Source organism: Nycticebus coucang, chromosome 6 (genome assembly GCF_027406575.1).
Source record: "Nycticebus coucang isolate mNycCou1 chromosome 6, mNycCou1.pri, whole genome shotgun sequence".
NCBI classification, from domain to species: domain Eukaryota; kingdom Metazoa; phylum Chordata; class Mammalia; order Primates; family Lorisidae; genus Nycticebus; species Nycticebus coucang.
The window spans coordinates 127,328,286-127,341,177 of NC_069785.1; the positions used below are offsets into that span (position 1 = coordinate 127,328,286).

At 39.9% G+C, this 12,892-nt stretch overlaps 1 protein-coding gene across 1 annotated transcript in view; it reads left to right on the forward strand.

Moving 5' to 3' along the window:
• JHY (junctional cadherin complex regulator) overlaps positions 1-12,892 on the forward strand; it is a 54,484-nt gene that overhangs the window by 11,772 nt on the left and 29,820 nt on the right. The window contains exon 3 of the mRNA XM_053594704.1: positions 5,558-6,077. Coding sequence (XP_053450679.1) covers positions 5,558-6,077 — 520 coding nt within the window. The remainder of the gene's footprint in view (positions 1-5,557; positions 6,078-12,892) is intronic.

A 12,892-nucleotide genomic window follows, 5' to 3' on the forward strand; every position in this document is an offset into this window, starting at 1 on the left:
CTGCAGCCATTTAAGAACAGAAATGTGTTGCGGCTAGAAATTACAGCTTTTTCAGAAGGTCTACATAATTTAATTCTCCTTGTTTTACCTTATCATCATCTTTCAGCAGTTATTAAAATATTTCATCCTCTGTCAACACTGACATTTCTTAATCCTGTTTCCAATTATGGTTCAGATATTCTCCACAGTGCCTCAGTCATTCTTTCAGGCCATCAAGGTACCACTTAGTGCATCACCAGACAACTTTGTGCTCTGAAATAACTTAAGCCCTGGGGAAGGCAGAATCCCTTGAGATTCATCAGCAGGAAACACAATACCCAACAAAGTTATGTCATGGTGACTGAATGTAACACACAGCAACCAAAGGTGGATGGGGGAGCTCACTGACTTACATTTTAATTAGTTTTTGCAGAATCCTTACTCTGTGCCAGGGTCATAGTTCTCTGCACTTAGGTATATTAATTCACCTAATACTTTCAGCAAACCTATGAGGTAGGTTCTATTTATTGTCCCCAATTTATTGATGAGGAAATGATGGCACAGAGGTTAAATAACTTGCCCATGTTCACACAGTATGGTGGCACCAAGAATTAAGTGTGGGCAGTTGAGGACCTTTGTCCTTAAATGCTCTTCCATACCATTTTTCAGAACCAAAATACTCCATATCATTAAGAGAAACAAAGCACCCCAAATATTACATATGATTAAAGAAAGTCTCTAGCCAAGACTATAGACGGAACACCATTATCAACTTATGTTGGTTAAATACCAGGCTGGGTCCAGCAGATTTCTTAGCATAATTGCACTAATGGAAACCAGGGAATCCATTTCCTTCAATCATTGAATACTATCTAATTTTAAAAAATAGTGAGCATTATTCCATTATTGATTCTTTTGTGAGTCTATCAGAGGATCATAGAATAGTGGTGCTAGAATGAACTTTGAGATACTAGCTATCAATTGAATGTGGAAGTAAGTTAACATGTTTTCAGTGACAAACAGGGTTATGCTCTCCTTTTTGAAATGTCCATAACTTCTATATTTATTTAGGCATCTAAATCACTACTTGATTACTGTACTATAGTTGGTGCCTAAAGCCTGTCCTCGGCTAGAGAGTAAGATCCATCAGCCTGCTTCTTTTTTCTAGTATCTTCTGTGCCTGATATTCTGCATATATACAGGGAGGTGCTCAATACATATCTGTTGAATGGCCAACTTCCTGATCCATTCACTAACTCCCACATGCAGACACTGTGAAGAGCCTGCTTCACTGTTACATGTGGTAATAACTGCAAGACACGAGGCATCGTGATGGGCAGAGCCCATCCCAGAGAAACTGCCAACCTCTGCACCCTGGCCCACCACTTGTTAGCTCTGCAACCATGAGAGACTTGCATATGCTCTCTAAGCTTGCATAAGCTTTCATTTCCTCATCTATTAATTGGTTGTAATAATAGTACTTCCCTCAGCTTTGTTCTAAGGAAAAAAATTGAAGACTTATTGCAGACATTCCCTAGATCCATACAATGATGTGTGCTATCTTTATGCATCCCACCACAACTGAGTGGCAGAACAGTGACCTGCAATGTTGTCCCCCGCAACTGTCCCTGGCCAGCTCTGCTCTGAACAGTGCAAAATAGAAAACTATCTGTTCTGAACTTCCAAAAAAAGGCTTTAAGCCTCTGTAGATAATTCCTTCCAGAAACTCATCACTTTGTCCAAAAGTATTTGTCTTACGAAAATCTTTGCTCTCTAATTAAACTCTCAGAGTGTTTAGTTAAACCCAAAGTACTTCACAGAGTCTACAAAGTCCTTCAAGGTTTGACTTCTGCTTAACCTGTGTAGCCCTCAGCCTTCTATCCTCTCTCCCCTCTCTTACCCAAACAGTTTGTTCTGTGAAAGGACAACATTCTCTCTCCTTTTCACTCCTTTGTACATGCTGTTCCCTCAGTGTGGGGTACTTTTCCTGCCTTTCCTAACCTCAGGTCTGAGCTATACCATTGCTTCCTCCGGAAAGCTTCCCCTAGCTCCCAAGACAGGATCAGATGTTCTCCACTCCTACTCCCGAAGGCCTGATGCTCACTTCCTCCAGAAAGCTTTCCCCCAGCTCCCAAGACAGGATCAGATGCCTCTACTCCTAGTCCCGATGGCCTGATGGTCCTCATCACTCTGAATCATCAAGTGTTTCTTTCTTTCCTGGTCTGTACCCTCCTTAGGCTGGGAGTTCACTACTATGCCATTTACCATGTAGGCCCCAGTTTAGTACTCAATAAATAATACCTGTTGAATCAATGAGTGAGCACACGAGTAAGGAAAGTTAAATTCAGTTTTGTCTTTTAATAAGCAAGAATCTGAGAAAACAGCCCCTTTCTTCAATTAGAAAGAAGTTTTTATTTACTTGACAATAATAATTGAGTTTGCTTCAATCACCTAAACAGCCGCAGTTGAAACTTAAGTTTAACTCAGTACAAAATAAGTCCTAAAAAAAAAAAATCCATTAATTTGATCTAATGCAATAAGCCTCTACATGTTCAGATCCTAATTCGTTACTATTTTAAAAAAATATGCTAATAGCTAAGTTTGTGCTGGCCAGAGTATTTTAGAGGCACAGTTATTTATTATAGAGGCAGTTGACTCTTCTGTCCACAGTCCAAGGCAGCAGTCTAGAGCAAAGGGGAGGGGAGCAAGGATCACCCACAGTCCCTGATGCCCACAAATTTATCTAGGTGATCTTTATCCTCAAGATCACCATGTAAAAAATTAAATAAGCACTTTAAGGTACCTTCACTCATGTTGATCCTTATGGAGTCCTGAGAAATAAAACAAATGTAATTTATTCCTACTTACTGGCTGACACGAGATGACATGATGTCATGATTTACCAACTGACACATAACACAGGTAGTGACAGACCCAGACCTTGAGCCCCAGTCTCTGTGCCCTGTTGGACTATACCATGTCCCATGCATGTACCCATGACCCTAGGGCCACGTAAAAGCCAAGGCTGAGGAATCCCGTGAGTTCATATAACGTTTTCCCAGTGACATCAACATGGGAAAACCTCCCCATCAAAGCCCCAGGTGATCCCATGGTATAAGACGTGGTATACAGTTAGGCATCCGAAACATTTCCTGGCAAATGTAGACCATTCCCATTTTGCTGGAGAAGAGGTATTCTCTTCTCTTGCTTGAGGAAAAGCACACAATTTTCAGAAGTTTCTCATCTTAATATGTGAGCTAAAAAATTCAGATGACAATTTAGCAAGGCATGGGAGTTTGGGCTATTTGCTCTAGGTTTTTGCTTTACATCAAATCAAAGAAATCTAAGCCCACATTAAAAAGAGTAAATTAACCTTAGGGGGACCATTAGTTTGTTTACTCAGAATAAAATTATGTCCTCTGTAAATGGGAATATCAAATAACATAAAAAGCCTAGGAGATTTACATTTTCTTTTTGATTAGAGGATTGCATCTACTGTACTCAAGGAAGGAAAATCTCTCCCATTTAGCTTTTGAAGATCAAGGAGGCCATTAAATATGCCATATTACCAGCATTTTTTTTTCCTTTTTTGGTTAAGACTAGGAAAAGCTTTATAGATTGAGATTGTCATGGGAAAAGGAGGACTTCCTTTGGGTTCATAGGAACTGATTATGGGCAGGCTCACTTCCCTCTGGCAGGACCATATGCTTAACTTTTTATTCACATAGGGCTCTCCTGCAGCTCCAAGTGCTCTCTGGTCTGCCTGCTGAGTTTTGTGTGCATAGACCTGACAACCACACATCCATGCACCTTTCAGTCAGCCATGGCCTGATCTGAGTCTAAGCCTTAAGGATATTTCTATAGTACATTTGATAAACATCTGCAAAGACAAAAATGGAGTGAAAAGTACAATCGCTGAGGAAAAGGATGAATCTCTATATAGGTATTCAGTTGGGATAAAATCTCTTTCCTCCACAGGAGGCAGCCCAGGCAACAAGCCATATTCCCCTTCCTAGGTAAATAGCCAAATGTATGAGGAGCTTAAAGACAGGGATGCATTCTGAGAAATGAGTCACTAGGTGATTTAGTCATATGACCATGGTGGTGTGACTACTACACACCTGGGCTATACTGCCTGCTGCCCCTAGCTACAAACCTGTCCGGCATGTTACTGTATTAATATGGCAGGCAACTGTAACACAGTGCCAAGTGTTTGTGTAAACACATCTAAACATAGAAAAGATACAGCAAAAAATAATAACATAAAAGATAAAAAATGGTTCACCTGTAGAGGGTGGTTACCATAAATGGAGCCTGCTGGCCTGGAAATTGCTCTGAGTGAATTAGTGAGTGCACTGGAGGCCTGGGACATTACTATACTCTGCTGTGGACTTCATAAACTTAGTACACTTAGCTACTCTAAATTTACCACATGACAATAAATTAACCTTTCTTTAACATAATTAACCTTTCTTTCTTCAATAATAAATTGCCCAAGCTCACTATAATTTTTATACTTTATAAACTTAAAATTTTTTTAACTTTTTGACTCTTTTGTAATAACACAGCTTAAAACGCAAATATTATACTTTACCAAAATAGTTTCTTTATTTATATTCTTATTGTATGAGTTTTTTATTTAAAATTTTTTTACTTTATTACTTTTTAAACTTTGTTTAAAATGGAGACACAAACACACACATATTAGCTTAAGGCCTACACAGGGTCAGGATCATAAACATTAATATCACTGTCTTCTACCTCCACATCTTGTCCCATTCAAGCGTCTTCAGGGATAATAACATGCACAGAACTGTCATCTCCTCTGATAACAACGACTTCTTCTGGAATAACTTCTGAAGGAACTGCCTGAGACTATTTTACAGTTACCTAGTTTTGTTTTGTTTTTTTACAAGTAGAAGGCATGCACTCCAAAATAATGATAAGTATAGTATGGTAAAGACTATGTTAAACCCAGTCCAGTGGTTTATAATCATTATCAAGTATTATTTACCATACATAATTGTGTTGCCATACTTTATATGACTTGCAGCGTGGTAGTTTGCTTACACCAGCACACCACAAACAGGTGAGCTGTGTGTTGCATTACAATGCATTGTAATTACAGTTGTGTGTAGGACTATGATGTCACTACAAAATGGGCATTTTTGAGCTCCATTATAATCTTATGCCTTAACTAAAACACCATGGCTCAGCTAAAGTATGAAATACAGTTTTATCTTCACCAGCTGAAATACCAAATCACCATTGGTGTGCATCAGTAATTGCATTCTTTGCACCATAGTGGTTTAACATAATAGCTATTTCACGTTGTTTTCTGGTATTTAGAAATTGGCTATCCCTTGTCTTTATTTCAATGAACTTGGATAATTAAGACCTTTTGCCCTGTGTGTAGTATGTGGGTCTATCTGAGCCTGGGCTCCATCTCTAACATACAGATAGTAAAAGGAAAATAATAGAGGAAAGATTGAGATGATTTCAAATAAAATGATCTACTGAATACAATGAGTGAATTTATTTTGATTAAGGACTTGCCTTTTTTTCCTGCTTTGTGCAGACAACAACCAATAGAAGACAAATACTCAGACCTCCGATATGACCCAAACTGGAAGAATAAGGAGGGAGGGCAGTTGTTGACTGCAGAAGCATTGCCGGAGTCTACAGACAGCTCTTCAGAAAACCTGCCTTTGGACCCACTGTACCCCTCCAAGGAGCCCTCAATGGAACTCCCAAAGGATAATGGCGAACAGAAAAGGACTCCACAGAGTGTAGCCTCCTTACTGGGTAGTGAATTTTTAAGCCCAAGCTATGAGCCTGGCATCCATCACAGCAAGCCCTCTTACGAGCTGAGTGACAGTGACCTGGAGGAGAAGTCAGCCAGCAATGCCTCTCAGTATGTGAAGAGTTCAAGTTCACACAACGAGGTTTTCCTGCCAGGATCACGTGGCACTCGGCGGAGGAAGTCCAAACAATACTTTGTGGAAAAAAACAAGCTGACTTTGGGATTACCCACTCCTAAACCGGACTCCTACCTTCAACTTCACAATAAAAAAAGGGGGGAAATTCACCTAGAACAGGTACGTAGTGGGTACTTTAAAATCTCTTCTGAAACACTAAGATAGAATTTGCGTTTTTGTTTGAAATGGCTAGATGTCACTTCCTTTGGGTAGTGACATCTAGTAAAACAAACACTTCTGATAGCATACCCTGTGTTGCTCACGCTTATAGAATGAGAGGGATTATTCCACAAATTCTTTTTTTCTTTTTGAAATTCGGGCTGCAATCACACATGTGACCCTAAGCAGGTAAATGAATTTTTTGAATCTCAGCTTTTAATTTTTAATTGTTTTGTTATTTTTTAAAAATGTTTATTATTTTGTTGTTGTTGTTTGGGATTCATTGAGGGTACAAAGAATTAGGTTACACTGATTGCTTTTATTAGATAAGTCCCTCTTATAATTGTCTTCTGCCCCCAAGAGGTGTGCCATACACCATGACCTCCATCCCACTCTCTCCTCCCCTCCCCCCCGCTCATTCCCCTACTCTCCCACCCTTTGTATTAGCTCATCTACTGCCTTCATATTAGAATTGAATACATTGGATTCTTGCTTCTTCATTCTTGTGATGCTTTACTAAGAACAATGTGTTCTACCCCAATCCAGGTTAATACAAAAGATGTAAAGTCTCCATCCTTTTAATGGCTGAATAGTATTCCATGGTGTACATATACCACAGCTTGTTAATCCATTCCTGGGTTGGTGGGCATTTAGGCTGTTTCCACATTTTGGCGATTGTAAATTGAGCTGCAATAAACAGTCCTAGTGCAAATGTCCTTATGATACATGATACAATGTTTTTTATAATTAATTCAGGATAGATATCTAGTAATGGGATTGCAGGAACAAATGGAAGGTCTAATTTGAGTTCTTTCAGGATTCTCCATACTTCCTTCCAAAAAGGTTGTATTAGTTTGCAGTCCCACCAGTGGTGTAAAACTGTTCCTTTCTCTCCACATCCACACCAGCATCTGCAGCTTTGAGACTTTGTGATGTGGGCCATTCTCGCTGGGGTTAGGTGATATCTCAGTATAGTTTTGACTTGCATTTCTCTGATGATTAGGGACAATGAACATTTTTTCCTATGTTTGTTAGCCATTTGTCTGCCTTCTTTAGAGAAGGTTCTATTAATCTCTCTAGCCCAGTGATATATGGGATTGTTGGGCCTTCTTTTTTTTATTTTATTCCACAAATTCTTAAAAGCAAAATAAAAGCCCTCAGTGGTTTATAGTGCTGTAATAGCTGTAATTCAATTATTATATCCAAAATTCTCCATTTGAGGAACCATAGAATTGTTTTAAAGAGTGTATTCCAAAAAATAAAGTACAGGATTAAGCATTCCATTCCCTATGTTAATTGCCTTTGTTTACCCCATAGCTCTGGTTTTCAACCCTTTTAAATGGGCCAACACCTTGGTGGTCACATGACACACTCACCAATAACCACAACTCACATCCAGAAGTGATTTCTCAACTGAAGATTATACGGTAGTGGGAAGAAAGCAGGGTACAACATGGAGTATTGTTTTATACTCTTAGCCTTTTCTATGGTCCTGTGCAAATGATATTAAGTGATTAAAGCTTAGTCTTTTATCTTTAAACAGGAAAAATAATAAATGCCCTCTCTTCCTCATCTCATCATTTTGAGGGCAAAATCTATCTCAAATGATATATGCAAAACCTTTTGGAACCAGTTAACCCTATTTCATGGGTGCACAAAAAGATCTTATTAGGCTGCCTCCTAGTGGATACGTCCACGGACACAAGAAAAGTGTCTGCCTGGATTGCACAATCCACCACAGTTTAAAATTCATCACCTACTATCATGGGGTCATTTTTAAATACAAAGCAGAGGTTATGATGTTAAATGTGGATGCCCTTAAACTTATTCCAAATCCCAATTGGTGCTATTTAGTGTACTCTACCCTGTCCTAACCTCTAGGCATTTTCTGATGGAAGAAGATAGATGAATATTCCTGCTTTTTCTGGATTCATTAACCCCCTTTCTAGTTTTAAAGGATTAAGTCACAGTGATTTCATAGACTAATTTTCTTTTTGTTATGCCATAGCGAAAACTTTCTTTAAACTCTTGTGTTGTTCTTTGAATGAGCCATTGACCTTTTCCACCACTTTCTCCAGATCCAAATGTGTAAGTGTTTTTTGTTAATTGTATTCAAAACTGTTCCTTCACTATTCTCCCAACATATGTATATTTCCTTCCTTTTAATCCTGTTTTTTTTTTTTTTTTTAATAGATGAGTCCTGCTATGTTGCATAGGCTGGAGTGCAGGGGCTATAAAAATAGGTCCAGTCATTGAATAGGACGGCCTCAAGCTCCCACATTCTAGTCATCCTCCTGCCTTAGCCTCCTGAGTAATTGGGCTGTCACATGCTGCTGTGCCTGGCTTTCTATTCTTTTAAAAAGAATCAAAATGAGTTTGACCTAATAGTGACATAATGATATGTTTGTGTAACTTATTTTAGGGAAATATATTCAGTAGCATGAAACAATGTGGGTTTTTAAAAAATCATTATTCGGGGCGGCACCTGTGGCTCAGTGAGTAAGGCGCCGGCCCCATATGCCAAGGGTAGCGGGTTCAAACCCAGCCCCGGCCCCATATGCCGAGGGTGGCGGGTTCAAACCCAGCCCCGGCCAAACGGCAACAAAGAAATAGCCAGGCGTTGTGGCGGGCGCCTGTTGTCCCAGCTACTCGGGAGGCTGAGGCAGGAGAATCGCCTAAGCCCAGGAGTTGGAGGTTGCTGTGAGCCGTGTGAGGCCACGGCACTCTACCGAGGGCAATAAAGTGAAACTCTGTCTCTACAAAAAAAAAAAAAAAAAAATCATTATTCATCTATGCATGTCTGTTCTGCCCATACTGATTTTATGTTCCCTAAGGGCAGGAACTATGGTTTGTACTTATTTTTATTCTTCACAGTAACTAGCTTAACACACTGTCAGGACTCAGTAAATAGGAGTATATCTCTTCCATCACCTCCTTCAAGTCTCTTTAGTATGACTTGAAGTTTGTATGGGGAAAACGGCATTTCTAGAGCGACTTATATTAGAATCACCTGAGAAGCTAATTTTGAAACAGGATTCTTGGCTCCATCCAGATCAATTTAACTCTCTAGGTGAGAGCCCGAGCATCAGTTTTGTGGGGTTTTTTATTGTTGTTGTTGTTTTGAGCTCTGATTCTAATGTGAATTATTAGAATCATTAGTATTCTTTGTTCATCTGATGTGAAGAAGGTAACTCTAATGTGAAGCCAGGTTTGAGAATCATTGTTCCAGGCTAGAGCATTGTCCTCAGCCTTGGTTTCACAGTGGAATCATTTGCAGAATTTGAAAAAATATTGATTCTTTGACTGAACCACTAAAATTCTAATTCAGTTCATCTGGGCTGCACTATAAACAGGGCGATTTTCCCACACTCCCTTAGGTGATTCTAATGTTTAGCCAAGTTTGAGAATTACTGGTCTAAAGCAGAAGTTCGCAAACATTAGCATGCATCAGAATCATCAGGAGGACTTGTTAAACTAGATTCTGAGAATTAACCCCCCAAATTTCTGGTTCAGCCTGTGTGGGGTGGGGCCCAAGTATCTGAATTTCCTGCATGGTTCCAGGTGATGCTACTGTGACTACTAGACCTGCACTTTGAGATCCACTGCTTCTCAAAATTTAAATGAACCACCTCAGAATCTTATTAAAATACAGTTCCCAAGCCAGTAGATTTGGGTAGGACTCAGAGTGTGTGCATTTCTTTCGTTCTTTTTTTTTTTTTTCCCTGTCTCCCTGGGTAGAGTGCTGAGGGATCATCATAGCTCACAGCAACCTCAAACTCTTGGGCTCAAACAATCCTCCTGCCTCAGCCTCCCGAGTAGCTGGGACTACAGGTGCCGGCCATAACACCTGACTAGTTTTTCTATTTTTAGTAGAGACAGGGTCTCACTCTTGCTCAGGCTGGTCCAGAGCTCTTGAGCTCAAGTAGTCCACCCACTACCCTGGCCTCCCAGAGTGCTAGAATTACAGGCATGAGCCACCACACCCAGCTGAATCATTGATTTTTAAATTTAGTTGCTCCACAATCTTTCTGCCATTTTGCATAGATCTGTTGATTGTACATTAGACTGCACTGGAAAAATTACCTTTGAATACATGATAGCATCTTAATCATATGATATTTGAAGGAAGGAACTGATGTAAAAAACCAACACACACTAGAGGGCCCCTAGATACCAGGATCAGGCTGTAACTTTGCTGGTGGCTATTCAGTGCTTACTGTTACTGGTGATTTACACAGTAGCCCAAAGTATTTGTCAGAAACTCATTACAGTTTGAGTTGATTTATGATCCACATTAGAGGAAATTGTGTTTTGAAAAATGAACTATCTTTCTATCTTGATTCTAATGCTACTTTGAAGACTGATGAAGGTGATTTAGTATAGGTTCAGAAAAGAGCTAGAAGTGCTTTATACGTGTTGTTAAGATCTTCCCTTATAATGTCTTTGGAAGAAATGACAGTTTACAAATGTGAATATGGAAAGTTTATTCAATCGCCTACAGTCTTCAAGACAACATAAAGCCACGGGTAGAATTCATGATTTACTCTTCAGATTAACACACCTTTGTGGTTGTTGCTAAGACAGTAGATTGGTCAGCCCACAGATATTTACTGAGCACCAAATACATACTAGGTACTCTTCTTAGTGCTAGGAATGTAATAGAAAACAGGACCACAGAGCTCCTCTCTTCAAGGAGTTTACATTCCAATCACATGACAAAGGCCAGAAACAGTAACAAAATAATTTCAGCTTCTGCTAAACACCCAACAGGAAACTGAATATAAACTTTAATGAAATAATGCAGGGGTATAACTTCCTTCCTTTATTTACTTTCTTTTATTTTTCTTTTTTTGGCAGGGGTATAACTTCCTTTATTTAAGTAAGTAATGTAGTAAACTAGGATGTTTAGCCAGGTGCTTTGAGGAGATACCATCTGAGTTGAGGTGTGAATGGACAGAGAAACAGAAAAACATGCAGGATCTGAAGGAGGAAATTTGGTTTGCCCCAGCCTAGATAGCAGCATTCTTGCATAGGGTGCAACAAAATATTGTGGGAGAAAAAAAAAATACTGGTTTGAGAGTCAGACAATTATGGATTAAATCCTGGCTTCTTGGCATAGCATTTTTATTATCTATTTGAGCAAATGACTCTGAACTTTAGTTTCCTCGGCTATATATGGGGTCAATTTCTGTCTTGGAGGGTTATTTGAATGTGGGAGATACTCAATAAAAGCCTATTGTTACCACTAGACATTCTGTAAGCTATGGGAAAAGAAAGGAATCCAGCCAAGAAACAGGCCCTTCTAACCAGCTTTCTCTCTCTTTTTTGAGACAGAGTCTTACTCTGTCGCCCTGTGTGGCATCACAGCACACAGCAACCTCAAACTCTTGAGCTTGAACAATCCTCTTGCCTCAGCCTCCCAAATGGCTGGGACTACAGGTGTGAGCCACTTTGCCCATGTAGTTTTTCTATTTTTAGTAGAGATGGGTCTCACTCCTGTTCACGCTGGTCTCCAACTCCTGAGCTTAATCTACCTGCCTCAGTGTCCCAGAGCACTAGGACTATAGGTGTGAGCCTGTATTCCTAGCCTGTAGTCCACCACACCTTTTAGGCTACAATGCCTCAAAATAAAAGAGATATAATTTTAGATAGAATAAGGACAAAGTGTAGCCAAAAGAATAACACCACCTATATGCCCTTGTAGCCCACTCCATGAAACTCTCAAAAGACTGCCTACAAAGGAGGTCTTCCCAAGCACGCTTCACATCTGTATGCCGTTCCTTGAGGGTCCCCAATCAAGCAGACACTGTCCCATGCATTATAGAACTCCACAATCTTATATTCAACTAGTTGGCACTTGAACAATTCATCATGAAGTTAATACATCAACTTCAACTGCTGTTTTAAATATTTACACTTCATGATAAAGAACTTATAATTTGGAATCATATATTTGGTACTTTGGTTTTTGAAATAAAATACCACAGCATTATTCTTTCAACACTTACCCTCCTCAATTCTGTTTTCTCCACTGCCTTCACTGTGTGATCTTCGTGGGTACCCAAGTGATCGTTTCAGTATGCCATCTAACGTGTCTCCCTGTTATCTTCAAGACAAAATTCTGGATTAGTTCCCCACTGCAGCCTATGCTGCAGCCACACGCAGGAATTCCTTGGGCCCAGACCCAGCATTTCCACTGGGTCTTTCTTTGTTAGGCAGAGGGATGAGCTACTCCTTCCTCACTTGTCTGCTTGGGAAAACTTTACCCTCCTTTAGAGAAATGTCTCTGGCTGTATGAAGACATTCTGAGTATCTCCCTCCCACTCCTCCCCCATACCTGAACACCTACCACAAAACACAGAAGACCACATTCTCTGTTTTGTTGAAGTGTCTGTTTATAGTTACATGACTGTGAGCTCTTTAAGGTGATGTGGCTGTTTATCTCTGAATTCCAAGAGCTTGACTTACAGCAACTATTAGCTACATGGTTGATAGAGAAATGTAATTTTTTTTTTTTTTTTTTGAGACAGAGTCTCACTTTGTCGCCCTCGGTAGAGTGCCGTGACGCCACAGCTCACAGCAACCTCAAACTCTTGGGTTCAAGTAATCTTTCTGCCTCAGCCTCCTGAGCACCTGGGACCACAACGCCCGGGTAATTTTTAGAGACGGGGTCTCGCTCTGGCTCAGGCAGGTCTCGAACCTGTGAGTTCAGGCAATACACCCGCCTCGGCCTCCCAGAATGCTAGGAAGGTAATTTTTAAATGTTTTTACTTTGT